General features: G+C 35.4%; 1 protein-coding gene across 1 annotated transcript; it reads left to right on the top strand.

The window, feature by feature from the left end:
- The first annotated feature begins 2,330 nt into the window (after window positions 1–2,330).
- LOC110878639 (protein SUPPRESSOR OF QUENCHING 1, chloroplastic) lies at window positions 2,331–18,002 on the top strand. Its single transcript, XM_022126980.2, has 29 exons — window positions 2,331–2,746; window positions 5,318–5,418; window positions 5,589–5,645; window positions 5,728–5,822; window positions 5,901–6,000; window positions 6,694–6,752; window positions 7,649–7,773; window positions 8,073–8,160; window positions 8,856–8,943; window positions 10,533–10,611; window positions 10,748–10,808; window positions 10,918–10,993; window positions 11,249–11,359; window positions 11,750–11,845; window positions 11,935–12,057; window positions 12,216–12,413; window positions 13,184–13,288; window positions 13,437–13,501; window positions 14,095–14,188; window positions 14,373–14,530; window positions 15,013–15,062; window positions 15,145–15,266; window positions 15,605–15,712; window positions 16,237–16,329; window positions 16,663–16,699; window positions 16,949–17,196; window positions 17,333–17,482; window positions 17,632–17,841; window positions 17,892–18,002. The coding sequence occupies exons 1-28, from the start codon at window positions 2,383–2,385 to the stop codon at window positions 17,794–17,796; spliced, it is 3,216 nt and encodes a 1,071-aa protein (XP_021982672.1). The 5' UTR covers window positions 2,331–2,382; the 3' UTR covers window positions 17,797–17,841; window positions 17,892–18,002.
- Window positions 18,003–20,580: the final 2,578 nt, after the last annotated feature.

Genomic DNA, 20,580 nt, shown 5'->3' with positions numbered 1-20,580 from the left:
AAGCATATAAAAGTTATTTTAGTTTTAAAAACCTTGGTGAAATTTGTATTTAATGGAAAATGGTCAAATGAATAGCAATTTTACAAAATTACCCCTAATTTGTTAATAGTAATTTTTAATTATAAGGGTTTTATTTATAATCAATATCAACCCTTGATTTAAATTATTAATGGTTCAGATCTGTTCTTACGGTTCTTATAATTAGCACTGTTTGTATAGGATCTCAACCCTGCTAGAAAACCCATCCTGACCCATATGTTATTTTGTTATTTTTTAAAGTTACCCATCTTGACCCATTTAACATTTTTTGTTAACCCAACTTAACCCATCTACTACAAAAATAATACCCATCCTAACCCAAAGTTGAATGTATGGGTTGATTTTGCCACCTCTACTCACAAGACAAGTAAGAATTGACTAGGTAAGATTAGGGTTCCCAAAATAAAATATTGGGATACTCGAGATCTCTAAGCCTCGTACCTGTGTAGCACAAAGGTAACACAAGTACATCATTGCTCAAACCAAGTGCATTCATTCATTTTTTCACTCTCATTTACTTATTATCTCCTATAAACCATATGCTTAGTCTCATATTAAAGAATTCACGATAACCCTTTCCTATAGTGAGACTAACTGTGTTTTAATCTTAGCAATTGCTATGTCTAAACTTCAACTATCGTGTATGAGCTTTAAATTGCTACCTAGAATCATCTACCACACGTTTGTTATAGTGTCATATACGCAACAATTCGTGAAATGGTGTTTTGATTAGCCACCTCAGGTATGATCATACACTCCCATTTAGACCATGTTGTACAGAAAGTGAATTCATGATTGAGAGAATGTTTCACAAGATAAGGATTCCCCTATATCATGACCCATACATCCCACACCTAGTCACCCTCTACCAAGTCAACCTTCTCCCACATATACTTTAGCGTAGAGATTTGTAAGGCAAAACTTCCTACAACTTAGAGAGCTCATGAACGCGGACATTCAAAAGGAGCCATCGAAGGTTGTGAGGGTACAACTTGCTTAGGAAGACAAACCTGAGGTCATATTTACACCCTTGTATGCACCTTTTTTTATGGAAGCGATGATTATGTTGTCCATGTTCACTATTATATGTACCGGTTGGGGCGACATGAGATCCTTGTTACACTTTGGTGAATTATGGTCAATAAAACAGCCTATTATAGTCACGTTATAACCAATAAAATGACATATACCTTCTATATAAACCCAACACTCATACTAAATTTTTACCATGATAGCTTAGTTTGATCTTCGAATATGAAAATATCTTCAAGACGGGCTATGTGATCCGGATTATCACTTCCATTTGACCATATATGTGGAGGTAAAACATGTTTTTGATGTCGGTATGATGTCATATGTTTGTTCATATACTGAATGGATTGACTCGCTTGTGGTTTGATAACTTGCTTAGTAGAAGTGTACTGGTACTTTCGGAAAGGTAAGTCGTTGATTCTTCGCTAACATTATGCAGTTGAAAAAGGTATACAACAAGATCATGTGGAGCACCTTAGGTACACATCGCAACTCTAGAGGCCAAACCAATACAAGAAGGAAAACTCTTGTGATCACACAACCAAAGACTTCTGCTGCCATACTTTATCAAACCCAACTCAAAGGCTTAACTACGAAGTATTTTAAGTGTCGCACGAGAGTTAAAGAATCACTCCGTGACAAGTGGTATCAGAGCTACGTTCGATCCGGTGGAGATGTCTGAATTAGAAAAGATGCAACACACAACCAAGGGCGCTGGAGATGAAACCCGGGGACGTGACGACACTCGTAAAGGTGGAAGAAAGACTCGAGAAATGTCCAGAGAAATGTCCAAAGACCTGGTTGCAAGTATGGACAAACGTATTGAAGATGTTGAAACATCAATAGCTCAATACACCACCAATGTTGAAGCACTAAAAGCTGAACTCGACACCTACAAGGAACACGTCAACGAATCACTACAACAATTGGAGCCTTTGAACAGTGATTTCGAGGATATGAAATTGTTCATCTATTCTATCATATTCTTGATTTATATCAAATTGTTCACCTATTCTATCATACTGTTCTCCTCTAATTACTCCATACACACTTTTAGGGCATGTTTGGCTAAGCTTATTATAGTTAAAAAAGACTTTTGGAAAAGGACTTTTGGGAAAAGGACTTTTTGAAAAGGAGTTTTTTAAAAAAAGTGTTTGGATTAGCTTAAAGGACTAGTTTTGCCACACCACCAATAGTCTAGCAATCAATTAGCAATCCCCACAAACTTTTTAAACCATAACTTCACCAAACACTTGATCCACAAAAACTCACACTCTCCCTCCCCGCCACACACACACACACACATACACAATGTCCTTGAAGCTGTTAGCAAATCCGCTTCATTCATCTTCATCATCTAAAATCACGACATTGTTATCGACATCAAGAAGCTTCAGTAAAGCTAATATTAATCTCCGATGTCACTCTAAATTGATTGTACTCTCGCGTAGTGGAACCGGCAGGTCCGGATTGACGGTTAGGGCTAGTGTGAAGGAAGATATGGATGTGGAGGCGAAAGTGAGAAGTGAGTGGGCGAAGGTGTCTGCGGTTTTGTTCGATATGGATGGCGTGTTGTGCAACAGTGAAGAGGCTTCAAGGCTGGCTGGCGTCGATGTGTTTGCGGAAATGGGGGTTCAGGTTACTGTTGAAGATTTTGTTCCCTTTATGGGCACTGGTATGCTTTTTTTTATATGTTTGTATGTATAATAATTACTTCATCTGTTGGTATAACGGTTAGTTTGTTAAAACTTAGCATTGGGATTTTTAGTTAGGATTCTTACTATTTTAGGTTTATTTTTAATGAAAATAGAAATATAAATTAGAAATTAACTGATTATTCTATTAGAAATATACATTTGGTTCCCTAGCCCCATAGGCCAGTGGAATTCCTAAACAGGTCCAACGGGTTGTGAATAGTAATCTCTCAACCTTTAAGGGTCGTTTTGTCTTTAGTAGGATTGGTTTTGCAATTCAAAAGGGGGTTGGGGCGCAGCTTGTTGCCCGTTTACCTGCCACTTGTTTGTAATTTGTTACTTTGGCATTTTAATGAAAATGATATTATTTTTTGAAAAAAAAAATCTATTAGTTAATGACAAATGAAACTATAAATGAAAAGAAAATGTTTACAAATATGGTTTGGGTAAGTGTGGCAATCACTAATACCATACCTGTACTACACAGCAATGTTTTAAAAACCGGTTTTTAAAGCGTACCGGGTTAGGCTCAGAAATGGTTTAACCGGTTGAACCGGGTTGTATGGGGCGGTTCAAATGGGTTGACTAATTAACCCTATAAATCCATAAATACAATTTTTACTCAAAAAATAATTCAAAACTACATCATTTCATGAGAAAAAAATATTCCAAAAGTTAATCCATAATAAAAAATAATCCAAAAATTCACTATTGGTACCTTTTTGGGCGTTAGGTTTACTAGGAAAGTAAACCGTCACCTTTTTGGGCCTATAAAAGATTAAAAGTCCAAATTTTAATCTTTGACCCGGTACCTGTATACCGGTTTAAACCTAATTTACCGGTGGTACAACTTCTTTGTCGTTCCCTCAGTTTACCGTTATGATTCGTGCCGGCCAAGCTTCCGACATCCGGTTTAACTGGTTCAACCGGCCGGTATAAACCGGTTTTTAAGTCATTGTTATACAGTCTATACCTGTGAAATTTTTTGAAACTAGTTCCATGCTGAATACCCGTCCCATTACCGGTCCTAATAGTTTCTGGTTTTGGGTTTGTTTGCCATCCTTATGTACTATGTATGTATGTTTCGGGTAATTGGTCTCATTTTTACTAATACCATACATGTACTATACCTGTGAAATTTTTTGAAACTAGTCTCGTACTGAATACCCGTCCCATTACTGGTTTCGGGTTTTCCATTGAGTTTTTTTTGCTGTCTCTATATGGATTTAGATAGGGGTGCTAAACGGGTCGTGTTCGCGGGTTGGCGGGTTCAACCCGACCCGAACCCGAAAATTGTATACGAACCCGAACCCGACCCGAACCCGAAAATTGTGTCATACCAATGAACCCGAACCCGACCTGAATATTCATAGGTTGACCCGAACACGACCCGTTTAACCCGAAAACTTTTAGTTTTTAATTTTTTTACAGAAATTAATGTATGAAATTTAAAGTTTACTTAAAAAACACAAATATATATAATACAATTACATTTAAATTATAAAATCTTATATGAATTTCTTTTTCTGTGTTATAATTATAGCATAAAATACATACCCAATTTAATTTATAACATAAAACATATTGTAAAAAAATATTATATAATATAAAGGGGTTAAACGGGTCAACCCGCCAACCTGACCAGGTTGACCCGAACCCGACCCGTTTAGCTAAACGGGTTCGCGGGTTCAACCTGAAACTGACCCGAACCCGTTTAGACTAAACCTAAACCCACGAATTTCGTGTTAGGTTCGTGTCGTGTTTTCGGCAGAAATTCACACCCCTAGATTTAGATGGTTATCCTCTATGTACCGTATCAGAACTGTCAGCTTTTCCAACACATCACTGGTTTTCTTTTTGTCTAGTTAGCTGAAATTAATATTGAAGAGTACACTGGTTAAATTATTAAAAGTTAAGTTAATGGAGTGAAAATATGTTGCTATTTAGAAGCATTTTCTCTTTGCTCCTCATTTGACAAAATCTGGAGTTAAGATTAATTTTTTGTTCATTGGAATAATCAGAATTTATTAACTTTTTGATCCAAACATTTTGTAATAACCAGCCAAACCCTTATACAAAGTTGTATGGGCAGTCAAGTTCTTTGTTAATTCTATTATGAAGAAGCGTAATATCTATATTGGCTGACAGCCTGAAAAACAATCAAGGATTCTAGCACCTACATTATACCGGGATGTAAGGGGTGATGCTTTCTTTTTGGTATAATTTTCCTAACTGACACTTAGGTGGCTATGAGCCTATGACTTAAGACATCAAGCATGCTTCTTTTGGCTTTAGAAATAACAAAGGTCAACAAGACAGTAGCTGGATTAAAATGTACAAGTATTGCACAGTAGAAAAAAGTATGTGTACTGAAAAATGTGATAGCCTGATAGGATATATTTATTTGAAATGGAAAGCACTAGCTTTAAAGTTTTTTGCTTTGCGATAATTATGTATTTTCTTGTACTCAGAGTAGATCCATTAATCCTTAACTTGTCTTTTACAATCCCACACTTTTGGTCCATATTTGAGTATTTTAAATTTCGGAGCAGGTGAAGCAAACTTTCTTGGTGGAGTTGCTAAAGTAAAGGGTGTTGCAGATTTTAATCCTGAGGCGGCTAAGAAGCGGTTTTTTGAGATATATCTCGATAAGGTGATTCAACTGCAGCATTTTCCCCTCTTTTAAGATGGATATATCTAAATAAGACCATCAATTCGTATATGTTAGTTTGCTTGAGAAGATTTTGTACTTTCTCGTCCAAAAGTAAATGTTTTCGTTTTGCATGCTGTTTAGCTAATGTCGAATTTTGATATATAATGCAGTATGCAAAACCAAATTCTGGAATAGGTTTTCCTGGTGCACTTGAACTTATTACTGAGGTATTCTTGGACCAACAAATACAAGTTTGATATTTTTTACTTTTTACTTCAGTGATATATCTTCTTATTATGATATTTACAGTGTAAAAAAAGTGGCCTCAAAGTAGCGGTAGCATCTAGTGCTGACAGGATCAAAGTTGACGCAAACTTAGCTGCTGCTGGCTTATCATTGTCAATGTAAGTTTTCGTCATTAAAACTGACCCTTTTGACTTAAGTTTTACTTTTACCAGCTCATCTTAGTTTCACCATTTCAGGTTTGATGCGATTGTGTCTGCTGATGCTTTTGAAAACTTGAAACCTGCTCCTGACATATTCATAGCTGCCTCGAAGATTTTGAATGTCCCCCCAAGTGAGGTAAACTTGTTGTTATAGGCAATTTATCTTTTTTATTTCTTCATGGTATCAATTCAGGTTATAATATTCTATTCCCTTACTTAAGTTCGAAAGTTTGGATTGATATATATGATGGTCATATATCTAATAATATCTCATAGTTGTTAATAGTGAGCATAGTGCTCCCTATAGCGAATAGTGTAGCGAAGCGGGAGTATGTCGCTATATGATGGTTAGCAACTAAATAGCGGATTTAGGTTTTTTTGATAAATATAGATAGCTATTGAAAAAAGAAGCGTATTTAGGGTTTTTGTTTCAGGATTGAAAAAAGAAGCGTATTCTCTTCCATATTTACCGGATTTTTTATAAAATATACTTGTAAAATATTTCTAATTTTGTTTTCTAGTGTATCGCTAAACAAGAAATAGCGCCTACTATTTCATCGCTATTGTTACGTAGCGTATAGGTAGTTGTCGCTATCGTCTGCTATTCGCTATTGATAACTATGATATATCTTCGTAATTACATGCTTTGACTTGAAAATTTCCAGTATTTTACATATTCTTTTCCCACGTAAGCTTCAATGTAGGGTTAAATTTCTTGCCTAGAAAATTGAGTTGAAGTTCATCATTTAAGCACATTGATATTTTTACCCTTGCTCAAATAAAGGTTTGCTTTCTTCAATCTTTTTACTATTCTCACTTATTATTTCAGTGTCTTGTAATTGAAGATGCACTAGCTGGAGTGCAAGCTGCCCAAGCTGCACAAATGAGGTAAAGTGTGATCGTTTTTCATTTCAAGTTATTTAGTTGATTGCCCGCACATATTCACTTAACATGCACTTAATTTGATTTGGAATGACCACATAATTTCTACTTAAATACTCTTAGTTTACGTTGTCTCCTAGATGCATGGAATGACCCGTTTATCTAATATTGATCGATTTATGTTCTATTTTCTCAGCAATCGGTTAAACAGGTTGAATGAGTCAAGTGTATTTGAATGCTTTAACCTCAAAAATTAAACTTTAATTTTGATAGTATAGTTTTTGCTATTATATTTAATATATTATTACTCTTGGAAACTAAAAGAAGAAAAAAAAAAGTGTTGATGAACCAAGCCACACTGTGTATAATTTTCCTGTTCTGACCCATTATTGTTAATGCATATTTGTGTGTCGGTTACTATACGAATAGGCTAGATTGAGTCTGTAATGAATATGTGTGTGTAATCGATTGAACATGGTTCAAACGTATGAGACATTCTTTTGACTGAGGTCAAACGAATGTGACAATCGTTTGAAAGGGCCAATCGAATGTATCCTATTCGTTTGAAAGGTTCAAACAAATGGTAAGGCCTATAAATACATGTTCAATCGTATGAGTCATTAAGTATTGAGAGAGAGGAGAAATCACACTTGATTTCTCTCGGTCTAAACGATGTAAACTCTTTCGGTATGAATATGATCGGTGCCGGTTCGTGCGTATCACGTTTATTCTATCAATTTGAGTTGCTTATCTCGAAACTTCCGTCTTTGAACTAGATCAAACACTAATCTTAGGTTCTCGATCCGAACCGCGTTTCTAGAATTATCTATCTAACCCACCCATATTCCCATCTATGTCTCTTGTATATTAAGCATAACCTTGAGGGCTTATTCTTATTGCAGATGCATAGCTGTGACAACAACATTGTCTGAAGATACCTTAAAGGAAGCTAAACCATCACTAATCAGAAAGAACATAGGAAATATTTCACTTGAAGATATTCTTGATGGTGGCTCTAGTTACAGTAGTATGTAGTTCTGAAAATGATATTGTAACTTCATTTTTCATTCAAATCATTAATGCTACTTTTTCAATGTTGATGCTACTTTTCATTCAGTAAACAAGACTTGTTTATGTTTTGTAATGGATGTTCCTTACATTTGATGTTTTCTTCTTTTCTGCTGAACTAACCTGAGGATTGCATGATCAGTTATTTGTATGTTTGCTCTGTGATTTAATGATTTTATTTTCTAGTTATTTGATATACAATCAATCGTTTGATTAATTATTTGGCCTTATGTGGTCCCTGATGACTGTACATTGCAGAAACGTCATCTGTGCTCAAGACAAATACAGAGGGTGGCTCATTTCAAGATGCATATTCTACCAATGATACGGTTTCCAATGTTGGCAGGTAAGACGGTTCCATAAAAAATAAAACGAGTAAAATGCTATTTTGGTCCCTGAGGTTTGACCAGTTTTGTGACTTTCATCCAAAGGTTTATTTTTCCGCATCTGGATCCAAAAGGTTTGAAATCTTGCCATTTTCGCCCAGCTCGTTAACTTCATCCATTTTTCTCCGTTAATTCAGGGGTATTTTTGCCTTTTTGTTAACTTAAAGGGCAATTCGGTCTTTTTCATATTATGTACAAGCATTTAGCATAATGTACAAGTATTTAAAATACTGAATTGCCCTTTAAGTTAACTTAAAAGATGAAAATACCCCTGACTTAACGGAGAAAAATGGATGGAGTTAACGAGCTGGATGAAAATGGCAAGATTTCAAACCTTTTGGATCCAGATGCGGAAAAACAAACCTTTGGACGAAAGTCACAAAACTGGCCAAACCTCAGGGACGAAAAATGGCATTTTACTCAATGTAAAACTCTAATGGGTCAATTTATGATGCTTTTAAATGAACATGCGTTCATTTCGGATAAAAAGATCTATTATCTTCACTTCTTTTTTAAATTTTTATTGAAGTGCGTATATTAAGCCAGCGATTCTGACAAGCGGCTTTAGTTATGGAAGTTGTGTTGCTTCTGTTAGTTGTTTGATTTATGCTAAAGGCTATTCAATATAGCGGCTGCAGAACTAATCCATAAACAGGTTGCAGGGTTCTCGGCGGCAAATTATAAGATATGGAAGCCTGGGAATCGCACTATCTTGTCTCTATTTTACAGCTACAAACATGAAGGTAGGAGTTACGAAGGGAGAAACCAAACCTAGAAGTGAATCAATTTATGAGTCAATTCATGTGGCGGTTTTGACACATGAATGAGTCAATTTAGCTTGTGTTTTATCTCTAACCGGAAACTGGTTAACCTAAAAGATTAACTATGAACGAAATGGGTCAACAAGCTGAAAGTCATCCAAAGTGTAAATCAATGCATAAAAATAGGGGTGTTCAGAATTCGATTCGGATTCGGATTCGAAAAATTCGAAATTCGACTAAATTCGAATTCGATAATCAAGGTTCGACGTCGAGTTGATTCATATTCGAGTCCAGTAATCGAATTGGAATCGAATACGAATTTATGATTTTCAATTCGATTTGAAATTCGAATTCAGTTTATATATAATTTTTAATATATATATATAGACACACACACATATATATATACACACACACATATATATATACACACACACATATAACTTCTAAATTTGGGCCAAAGTATGAATGACATCCATAAGTGATAAGTTTATTATTTGTAACATTACCAAACCTAACGACAAATAGCCCATGCTACTTCTTTCTAATTTTTTACCTAACTCAAATCGCTACCAGTAACCAACCTATCTTCTAAATTTTGGTGTTTTGACATATTGATAGTTAATTAATTTTGCAGATTAGTATATTTTATGTTAAATATAATTAGTTTGGAGTAGTTTTAAAAAATTAAAGTAAAATAATTTATTGTTTAGGGTGAATTTGCATTAAATCGAATTTATTAGAATTCGAGTTTCGAATACAAATCGAATCGAATAAGAATTCAGGCAATAAAAATTCGAAAAATTCGACTCGATTAATTCGAAAATTCGTTATTCGATTCGATGAACACCCCTAGTGTGCACGGTTCGGTTTGGTTATTAGCATTAACCGAAACTGAAACTAAAACCAAAGTCATCGGTTAATCTATTTTATTAACCATTCAGTTTCCGGTTAATCGGGTTTATTCGGTTATTTTTTCGGTTTTTGGTTTGATTCGGTTATTTTGGTTAATAACCGAAACCAAACTTGGGCTAATTTTTTTGCTTAGAACTACATGTAATGGAGGTATGAGTACATGAAATAGATGTATAAATACATAAAATGGAGGTATAAATAAATGAAATGGAAGTATAAATACATTAAATGTAGGTACAAAACATGAAATGGAGGTATAAAAGCCAAAAATATATGAAAATGTGAATGGTTCGGTTCGGTTTACCGAGGGTACAAAGAAAACTCATAACCGATATTTGGTTAATTTCGGTTCGGTTTTGGTGAACAATTCGGTTATTGCTCACCCCTGGCCCCTACATAAAACCTCCTAAAATTGCTTTACTAAAAAAGCTAGATGGTTATTAGAAGAATATATTTTTTGCTAATCGTATTTAACACATTAATTATTTAAGTATAATTTTTATAGAAAACATGTGTTTGTGGGATCGTTCCAACCCACGCTGACCTGTTTTTTTATTTTAACTAAAAATGACCTTTTACCAATCTGCCCATTTTGCCACTACTATTTCGGAGGTTCACAATCTCCAGAACTGTTTTATAACTTTGGGTTATCGCAGGCTATGCAATATGCATCTCCGAAGGCTATATGGAACTTGTTATTTGGGAGCAGTAGCCCACCCTTTGGACAGAGCGGAGGTTTGAATCTGTGATCGTATGGATCGTTTTTTGGTTATATTTAATGTTGTGATATTAGTGCATTCACAATCTGATAAAACATAATGCAGAAATGCATATTGCGTTAATTTCCGAGTTGGTTTATGTTGGTATGCAGACGGAACTCGTTCCTCAAGAATCCAGCAATTTATCAATTATATAGCAGATGTAGAAAGCAAGTAAATAAGAATGCCTTTTGCTTGCTTGGATGCTTTTCATTAATTATTAGAGCTTCCACATTCTAAATTTTCCAAATGCTGAGCTTTTTTGTGTTGTGAAACTTGAAAGGGGAAACACGACACAAGTCCCAGAGTTTCCATCGAAACTTGATTGGCTAAACACAGCTCCTCTTCAGCTACGTAGGGTAATACATTTCACATGGATCGATTCCGTTTTTATGTATTTGATAAGTATATTAAAACATATAAGTACTAAGAATCTTTCGACAAAGCTGTTTGCTAAATGCGAAACCTTTGCTTCTTTGTTCTTGAATATAATATTCAAGATGCAATTTTATGCTTAAAGTGAAAAAGCATGATTAGTTACTTTTCCGTGTAGTCACAATAGTAGAAGCACAAGTGTTATGTACAAATGTTAAAGGTGTGTTGTTTTTTAACAGGATTTGAAAGGAAAGGTGGTTCTGCTGGACTTTTGGACCTATTGTTGTATAAATTGTATGCACGTGCTCCCCGATCTAGAGTTTTTGGAAAAGAAGTACAAAGACATGCCAGTAAGTTATGTCAAATTCCTTTTAGTGTGAGAAAAGTAATATATATATATATAGAGGCCGGTTATTGTACAATATCCCTTAATGTACATTGCGTACGCGATTTGTATATAACATGCGAACAACCATTTTTTGCGGAGTCCGAGTTTAAGAGCCATGCGAGTTTATACACATGTCCGGGTTTGTCAGCCATGCGATTTTGATATATAACGTGCAATTATGATATGTCCGAGTTTGTAAATCATGCGATTAAGACATGTCCGGGTTTGTGTATAACATGCGATTTCTAATCGCGTACGCAATGTACGTTAAGGCATTTTGTACGATACACTTTTTCTATATATGTATATAGTTACATAATTATTAACATTTTCTTTTTTTTGTTTTTTTTAGTTTACTGTCGTTGGAGTGCATTCTGCCAAGTTTGACAATGAGAAAGACTTGGAAGCAATCCGGAATGCTGTACTACGATATGGAATAACTCATCCAGTAAGCTATTAGATTGAACTTGGTAATGCAGTACATCATTTTCAGTAATCATTATTGCAAGTAAATCTGCGACTATCGTATTGAACCAGGTTGTTAATGACGGAGACATGTATATGTGGAGAGAATTAGGTATAAATTCATGGCCGACATTTGCTATTATTGGGCCAACTGGTAAACTCCTTGCACAGCTGGCAGGTGAAGGCCGACGCAAGGTATTGACTTCTTGTTAGATATTTACATAGATTAAAAAACTCTAAAGTTAGATATTTACATAGATTAGCTTCCATAACATGAACAAATAAGATATGTTTTTGAACTTTGAAGTGGTAATTTTATCTTTCATTATGTTTACATGATCCGACCCCAAAAGGATCTTGATGATTTAGTGGAGGCAGCTCTATTATATTACGGCAAACGGAAGTTATTGGACAGCACACCAATTCCTCTGAACTTGGAAAAGGACAATGATCCTAGGTTGTTAAAGTCACCACTAAAGTTTCCCGGCAAGCTGGCGGTTGACGTATTCAACAAACGCCTCTTCATTTCAGACAGTAACCATAACCGAATAGTAGGTTACCTTTCTCTGTCTATACCATTGTTGTAAGAATCGCTAGGCGCTAGTCGGCCTGTGGGGTACAGACTAGTGATTAATTGGGATCAATCGAGATTAATCAGATTAACCGGATTGAGATTTATATAGGTAATCTTCAATTTAATATATATAAGAGCATTCACATCCATTCCACCATATTTTCACTCTAAATTACACTAAAAAACACTACATTTTCTCTCTCCTTTTCAATTAAATAATATTTTTTATACTTTTATCATTACCTTTTCTCTCTCCTCCACTCACAATCACTTTCAAAATATATTAAAAAATTATAGGGGGTGAACAGTGTCCCCTCAAATACACAGATGAACAGTAACGTTTTCTCTCTCCTCCACTCACAACCACTTTTTATACTCTTTATATTATAAACACTCCACTCACAACATTTGATGGAATGGATGTGAATGCTCTAAGCACACATTTTTATGTGTAATTTTTTTAGCAAGACAAGTTTTAACCCCTCATTAGCTTATTTTTTTAAGTAAACAAGATTAATCACCGAGATTTACAAGATTTGACCGGAAAATGGCCGGAATTTGTCCGGAACCGCCGGTTTTTGGCCGATTAGGACCGTCTAGGGCCGCCGATGACCGTCTAGCGATTAACTGGCCGAGTATTTACTCGGTGAACCTCCGACTAGCAATTAATCGGATGCTAGTCATGGTCTATACCAGTGACTGTGCTATATCTTCAAATTAACAAATGTAATTTGGACTGAAATCCAGGTGGTAACTGATCTGGATGGGAATTTTCTAGTTCAAGTTGGGAGCACCGGAGAAGAAGGTCTACGTGATGGCAACTTTGACACTGCAATGTTCAACCGCCCGCAGGTCAACCTCACACACATGACACAACATTACACTTTCTTTTAATTTCTTTAATTGGCTGTGGTTTAATCAATGTATTTCGGCTTTCATATTCCACCATGTTTTTGTTGATGCGAAAAGAGTAATTGCTTTTGTTTCCGTGTTTTTGTAGGGTCTGGCATACAACGCCACTAAAAATCTACTATATGTTGCAGATACGGAGAACCATGCTTTGAGGTAGTATAATAAACTAGTTGTACCTTCATTTTTTCTATTCTTTTTTGGTCAACTTTCAGTTTGGAATCTGCTATATCATGGAAGAGTGCCTTGAAACTTAGTCTGCCCTTACTTTAAGCTTTCTGTCTGCGCGTCATCACTATATATGTGTTGAAAACTCTATCTTTGTTAGAAAACTCGAGAAAACTCTATCAAACGATTGATATTTGTGTTGAATTTTTTCTGCGGTTCAGTTATTAGGGTTTAATTTTTAGAGGTTAGGCTTTAGCTTTTAGGCGTTAGCCTTTAGGGTTTAGTTTTTTGGGGTTTAGGGTTTATTTCTTAGGGATTAGGGTTTAGAGTTTAGGATTTAATAATGGTTAGATAAAGTTTTCTCACAAAGAGAAGTTTCTCATGATCCCTCCCCTATATATATATATATATATATATATATATATATATATATATGTGTGTGTGTGTGTGTGTGTGTGTGTGTGTGTGTGTGTGTGCGTGTGTATTAAATGGATACCATCATTAAGGGATCATGTTGCATACTTTAATTTAAAGACAAAATATTTGTTGCTACTGAATACCACATATTTTTGGTTTTGTAGGGTGATTGATTTTGTGAACGAGAGTGTGCAGACTCTGGCTGGAAACGGTACCAAAGGTTCAGATTATAAAGGGGGAGGAAAAGGAACCAGTCAGGCAAGATTAATGAGCATTAGTCTTATCATAATCACACATTTTAATAATTAAGTTATAGTAATAATAATAATTAATTTGGGGTCTTATCAGTAACACGTCATCTGTAATACGTGAAAGCGCTAGTATTATAACTAGTGGATACATATAGGCATGCTCTTAAGCTAAATATGATGATGATTTTCAGCTCTTGAACTCTCCTTGGGATGTGTGCTTTGAGCCTGCAAACCAGACTGTGTACATTGCAATGGCTGGGCAACATCAGATCTGGGTGCATAGTACACTAGATGGAGTTACACGCGCTTTTAGTGGTGACGGTTATGAGAGAAACTTAAACGGGTCAAGGTAATATATAGAGTACACATGGGGGTGTATACTGTATAGTCCTCAGTTATGTATCATCTGGGCATACCTATTTGTTAGAGGTGGCAAAATGGATGGGCCTTTTGAAACACATTTCGTCCAATATCTTCTTAATTCGTTTATAAAAAAATAGTGCATCAAATATGCTTCCATAAATATATCATTATTCCAGTAATGATCTAACTTTTTAACAAAATGATTAGGAGATTCTATGCATCAAAGACACTTTAGGCCTCCTTTCACCAGTTTGACCTTGTTGACTGGTTTCCTTTTAAGATAATTTTTATAATTCACGATAAAACGTAACCTAATTTGACCCGTTCATAAGTTAATGCGTTGAAATTGCCACCTCACCTGCTTCACTTATTCAACTTATCCACATTTTTTTCTTTGTGTTTTTTCTCTTCATTCTCTTATTATTTCCAGCTGTTTTTCTTTTTATTTTTTTCTTTCAATTGAGACAGCTCTTCGACAACATCATTTGCACAGCCATCTGGACTTTCGTTATCTCCGGGTAATTATTTACTATATATTCAATTTATACGTTTTTGCAAAGATTCTCAGCCTGAATTGTGGGTTGACTGTTTCTATTGTAGATGTGAAAGAGGCATATATTGCGGACAGTGAGAGTAGCTCCATTCGGGCACTCAATCTTCAAACAGGTGGATCAAGACTACTAGTTGGTGGTGATCCAGTATTTTCAGACAATTTGTTCAAGGTATATCTTCAATGCACTATGGGTGTCACATGTTGACGGGTCAGTATAGGGCCCAGTCGAAACGGGCCGGTTTATTAAACCAGAAATACTTTTCTCTCTTTTTCAAATATATCAAATATGATTACGAAAACTATTTAGAGGTTATAGCAGTTGTTTATGCTGTGGACCTTTTAACCTATTTGACCTGTTTTCTTCGTGTTATGTTTTTTAATTTGATTTTACTTTTAATATTAATGGTTTGTATTCCAAATTGATCCATCTGTACATCTAGATTATGTGGCCCTTGCATATGCATTGCTATTGAATATTGATTATTATAAACTTTATTTCTGTTATAGTTTGGAGATCATGACGGAGTTGGTTCTGAAGTGCTTCTTCAACACCCGTTAGGAGTCTTATGTGGAAAAGATGGTCAAATTTATGTGGCAGATTCGTATAACCACAAGGTACGTAAAGGACATGATAAACTGTTTAAAGGGTAAATTTGCCACTACAGCTGTTCCATCTCTTGCACATTTGACTTTTGTAGTCAAAGAAGCTACATTTTAACTTTAAAATTGAATATATGATAGAAATACTGCCAAATAAATTATATTTTTATGAACATCTAATTAGTTTGGACTTGATTTTTATCAAGTTGGAGAGCTACTGTTTTCAAATGGTGAGTAAATTTGTATATAAAAAGCCTTTTGTCATCGGCAGTTACTTTCAATAATACAAAATCATTTGTTTACGAAAGTTGAAGTGGTACGCTAAGCCGGAAAACAATACTGTATACGCTGTTCGTAATAAAGGCAGTATTTATTTACGTATAACGATTTTGGCTGTCATATACATTACATGAATCCGATTGTCCTTTTGCCAACACTATCAATGAAACTTGTGAAGTTCACTATTGTATTTTTTATCTGTCAAATGGCACCATGAACAAATGATTTAGTTCAGGCTGCGAATGTTCACATGATTGTAGATAAAAAAGCTAGATCCAGCTACCAAAAAGGTAAGTACAATAGCAGGCACCGGGAAAGCTGGCTTTAAAGACGGAGCAGCTTTATCAGCTCAGGTTAGTAAACAAGTGCTTACATAAACCTCACGCATTATTATTGCATAAAGTTTATAATGAAAGGCACAGTTACGCTTACGCTTCCCGAAATGTATTTTCTTATATGGGCCAGGTTGGGTTGATCGCCAACAGATGCTGTCTTTTAAAAAAAGTTTAATAATTATTGTGTCATGTATGTTTACAAGAATATACCATTAAAATAATTATCTTTTTTAGTAGATCTTTTTAAGAGTTTGTTAGCATTTGAATACATTTTCGGTGACTTATGACCCAATTTTAAGTTGAAGCAAGCTTTTATATTTACATTAATTATTTGTTTGTTGTATTTTGTAGCTGTCAGAACCAGCTGGACTTGTGGAAGATGACACAGGTGATATGTTCCTCCAAAAACTTGCATGACATTGTATTTATGTCCGGTAGTGCGTCATGTTTTGGTGAATCGTAACCGAATATAATGTAACTAGATCATGATATGTTGAGATGAAAGACATGATACAGTCGTTCTTGGTCATTTCTTGTTTCATGCTTCGATATAGTGGTTGAAATATTTTAGATGCAACTTCAACAACAAGAGGTTAACCGTTAACCTTCGTTTTTTTCTTCTTTTTACAACTCTCAGGGAGACTATATATAGCTGATACAAACAACAGTCTGATTAGATATTTGGATCTCAACAAAAAAGACTCGCAAGTTGTTACACTTGAGTTAAAAGGAGTTCAGCCTCCTGCACCAAAATCTAGATCTCCAAGGCGCCTTAGAAAGCGAACTTCAGCTGACACGGAAACAGTTGTAGTTGATGGCGGTTCATCCAACGAGGCTAACTTAAATCTTACAATATCCGTACCAGAAGGCTATCATTTCTCAAAGGTTCTCTCTTTTAATGGTTCATAAGTAAATTGACATTCATAAGAAATCACATTAACTTTTAGTGGCTCCTATAACGCATAACAAATCATATTTACTCTTAGTGCGTGAGTCAATTTAACTTTTAATTAATATGCAGGAAGCACGCTCCAAATTTAGCGTGGATATTGATCCTGAAAATGCAGCGGTTGTTGAGCCTTTGGATGGGAATCTCGGTCCAGACGGAACTGCCATTCTACGTATTAAAAGATCATCTCCTTCACCTATCACGAGTAGGGTTAGTTGTAAGGTATGCACTCTCCTAGAAAACAATATCTTTCGCATCACAGTTGTTTGTTACAGTTTAAGATAATGTTTGCTACATAGGCCTAAGTTTATGAAAAAAGAATATTAATATTTATCTCATTGAGTAACACGGATATATATGTGCTCGTGCAGATATACTACTGCAAAGAAGATGAGGTTTGTTTATACCAGTCTCTTGTTTTTGAAGTACCTTTTAAAGAGGCATCTCCGGAAAATACCCCACAAGAAATCAAACTTCCGTTTGTTGTGAAGCCAAAATCATCAGAAAGTAGCTTACAGCTGCCGGTTGCTCGATGATTCATAAATGTAATATTCTCTCATACTTGATAAGTTGTGTATAGCTAGCTATAAACATGTCTGCAAGTACATGTGAAAGAATCAATGAACGCCTATATACATATACGTATAAAAGTTAGGATCTCACTGTATAGATTTACATTACAGTAACAACAATATCTGCAGTCGCTTGATATGCATCTAGTAAACAAGCGTGCTCAACCATATATGGTATTCTAATTGTCTCCAATGGGGCTCGAACCCACGACCTCTTAGTTGTAGGGCTGTTGTTCAAAGCTCACATGCGATCATGGTCTTAAGAGGTTTCCAGTGATAAACCAAAGCATAAAAGAGTGGAGGGATACTTTTAACACCTTCATTGAGTCGGTTTACATTTTTTACCATACCTATCTTACAACATTCACTCGTTTTAACTTCCATGTAAACATTGTGGCTGATAAAATAGCTCTTGACGTGAAGCTCACTCGAAATTTGCTAGTAAATAAATGAGTTGAGTTGGCTCGTTTGAATTTCAAGCCAAGGTGACCTTGCTCAAGTTAAGTAGTCCATTTAAGAAGCCTAACTTTTATAGGAAAAATTCATCCAACTTTTTTTTTTGTTATATCTATCCATACGTGTAAGATGTATAAAATCTTCAAAATTTCAAAAACAAACAAGTTGGATCGAGCTCAAGTTTTAGATCTTCAAGTGATTTTGAGCCAAGTTGAGTTGGCTCGTTTGATTTCGTGCTCGGGCTGTAGCTCACTAGCTTGCTCAACTCATCTCGCCCTCTTGAGTAACCCACAATAAACATAACCCTTCTGAGTTCTGAAGTATTGTTTGGGTTTCAGATACGAACTCCAGTCACCTGAGCATTGAAATGGGAAAACATCCAGTTTAAATAATGGTACTTTATTATTGTTCATTACTATGGCAGACTCAATTTAGAGGTGCACAAATCGGTTTTTCTTTTTCACCCACACCTCAAAAACCGATTCAGGTTGGTTGAAGGAAGTCAAAAGATTGGGTTTGACCGATTCCGGTCAGGTTTGACCAAGTGCAAACTTGTTTCAAAGAGGATGGTGGGGCCCAGGATGTGAGATCAATTACATTGCACCTTCATTTTCTTTTTTCTTTTTTCTTTTTTTTTTAGTTAATGGTATTGGGTGTTTAGTTAACCGTAGGGCTGGCAATTCTGATACGAACACGATAACACGACAACACGACACGAACTTACACGAAGTTAACATGTTTCGTGTCTATAACAGGTCGTGTTCGTGTTTACCTATTTCGTTTTCGTGTCTTATCGTGTTCGTATCTTAACATGGCATGTTCGTGTCTTAACAGGTCATGTTAGACACAATATGACCTGTTAAGACTTAAGACCATTATACAATACCTTTTAAGACCTGTAAATGGCTAAATATCAAACATGTAGTAACAGGTCGTGTTCATGTCTTAGCATGTCGTGTTCGTGTCTTAACAGGTTGTATGATACGCTGGTCAATTTCCCGTGTCTTAACAGGTCGTTTCGTGTAACCTATTTATTATCAGGTTTGTGTTCGTGTTTGGAAAATCTGACATGATAAAATTTCGTGTCATGTTTACCTGTTTCGGGTTCGTGTCTTATCGTGTTCGGGTCTTAACAGGTCGGGTTGACACGATATGCCAGCCCTAACCCACAACACATTGTTAACGAGTATTTAGTTAATGGTCAAGTTGTGACGTGACAGTGATGTGGCAATTGATTAACGGATATTTAGTTAACCCACAACATATAACCTAAGACACTTTAAGTCTAGTTGTGTCTCAACAATTTAAAACTCTTATAAACTCGTAAAACATTATTATTATTATTATTATTTTATTCATCTATGAAGCACGGGGACGGCTTAGAGTCATGGGTACCCATTTTTGGGACGGTTTGTGGACGGAAACGCAATGGGGACGTCCCCCAAACGTTTCCAGGAATATGGAGACGTCATCGAAATGCTTCTGGGAAATTGGGAACGACAGTTCGATGTTTCGGGGACGTTTCCTTCAGGGCCGGCCCTGAGCAAGTTGAAAGAAACATAGAAGAGTTAAGGTAACGTGACCGCATTTTTCTCCGGCCAACATCGATGGCTCCTCTGGAGGGTGGTGTTTTAGGTTAGGCGAACGAAAGAGATGAAGTCTACTTCCTATCTATTCTATTTTATTACCCGGGCCTTTTGAAGTGCATGTCCTATTTACTATTTTTTATTAGCCGGGCCTTTTAAAGTTTAGTCTAGTTGGCCGGCCAAATCAAAGTCTAATACAAAGTTATAAACCTATCCTTTTAAACTTAGAAAGTTTACTTTGTGCAGCTGTGCAAGTGTGTAATATTTTAGTTAATATGGTAAGTCATATAACTTTATTAATTTGGGTCGGTTAGAGCATTCTCATCCAATCTATCAAATTATACATACATTCCATTAAAAAACAACTTCTATATCAATATATTTTCACTAAAAACAAATACTTTTTCTCTCTCCTTTTCAATTAAATAATATTATCATTACATTTTTCCATCTCCTTCACTCACAACCACTTTCAATATATATTAAAAAAAATTATACTGGGTGAACAGTGTCCCCCCAAATATACAGATGAACAGTAACATTTTTTCTCTCCTCCACTCACAACCATTTTTTTATATCCTTTATAATATAAAAACTACCCCTCACATATTTTGATGGTTTGGATGAGAATGCTCTGGTTTGGATGAGAATGCTCTTAAGCAGATAAAATTATTTTATTTTATTTTATTTTTTTGAATGGCAAATT

Source organism: Helianthus annuus, chromosome 9 (genome assembly GCF_002127325.2).
Source record: "Helianthus annuus cultivar XRQ/B chromosome 9, HanXRQr2.0-SUNRISE, whole genome shotgun sequence".
NCBI classification, from domain to species: domain Eukaryota; kingdom Viridiplantae; phylum Streptophyta; class Magnoliopsida; order Asterales; family Asteraceae; genus Helianthus; species Helianthus annuus.
This window is presented reverse-complemented; position numbering and strand designations above follow the sequence as displayed.

Excerpts from the sequence above, each read along its gene's own strand:
- LOC110878639 (XM_022126980.2), top strand. The coding sequence starts at position 2,383 with ATGTCCTTGAAGCTGTTAGCAAATCCGCTTCATTCATCTTCATCATCT. Across the intron at positions 10,612-10,747 it reads ACCCTTTGGACAGAGCGGAG|ACGGAACTCGTTCCTCAAGA; the intron begins GTTTGAATCTGT and ends GTTGGTATGCAG. Across the intron at positions 15,063-15,144 it reads TGGACTTTCGTTATCTCCGG|ATGTGAAAGAGGCATATATT; the intron begins GTAATTATTTAC and ends TTTCTATTGTAG.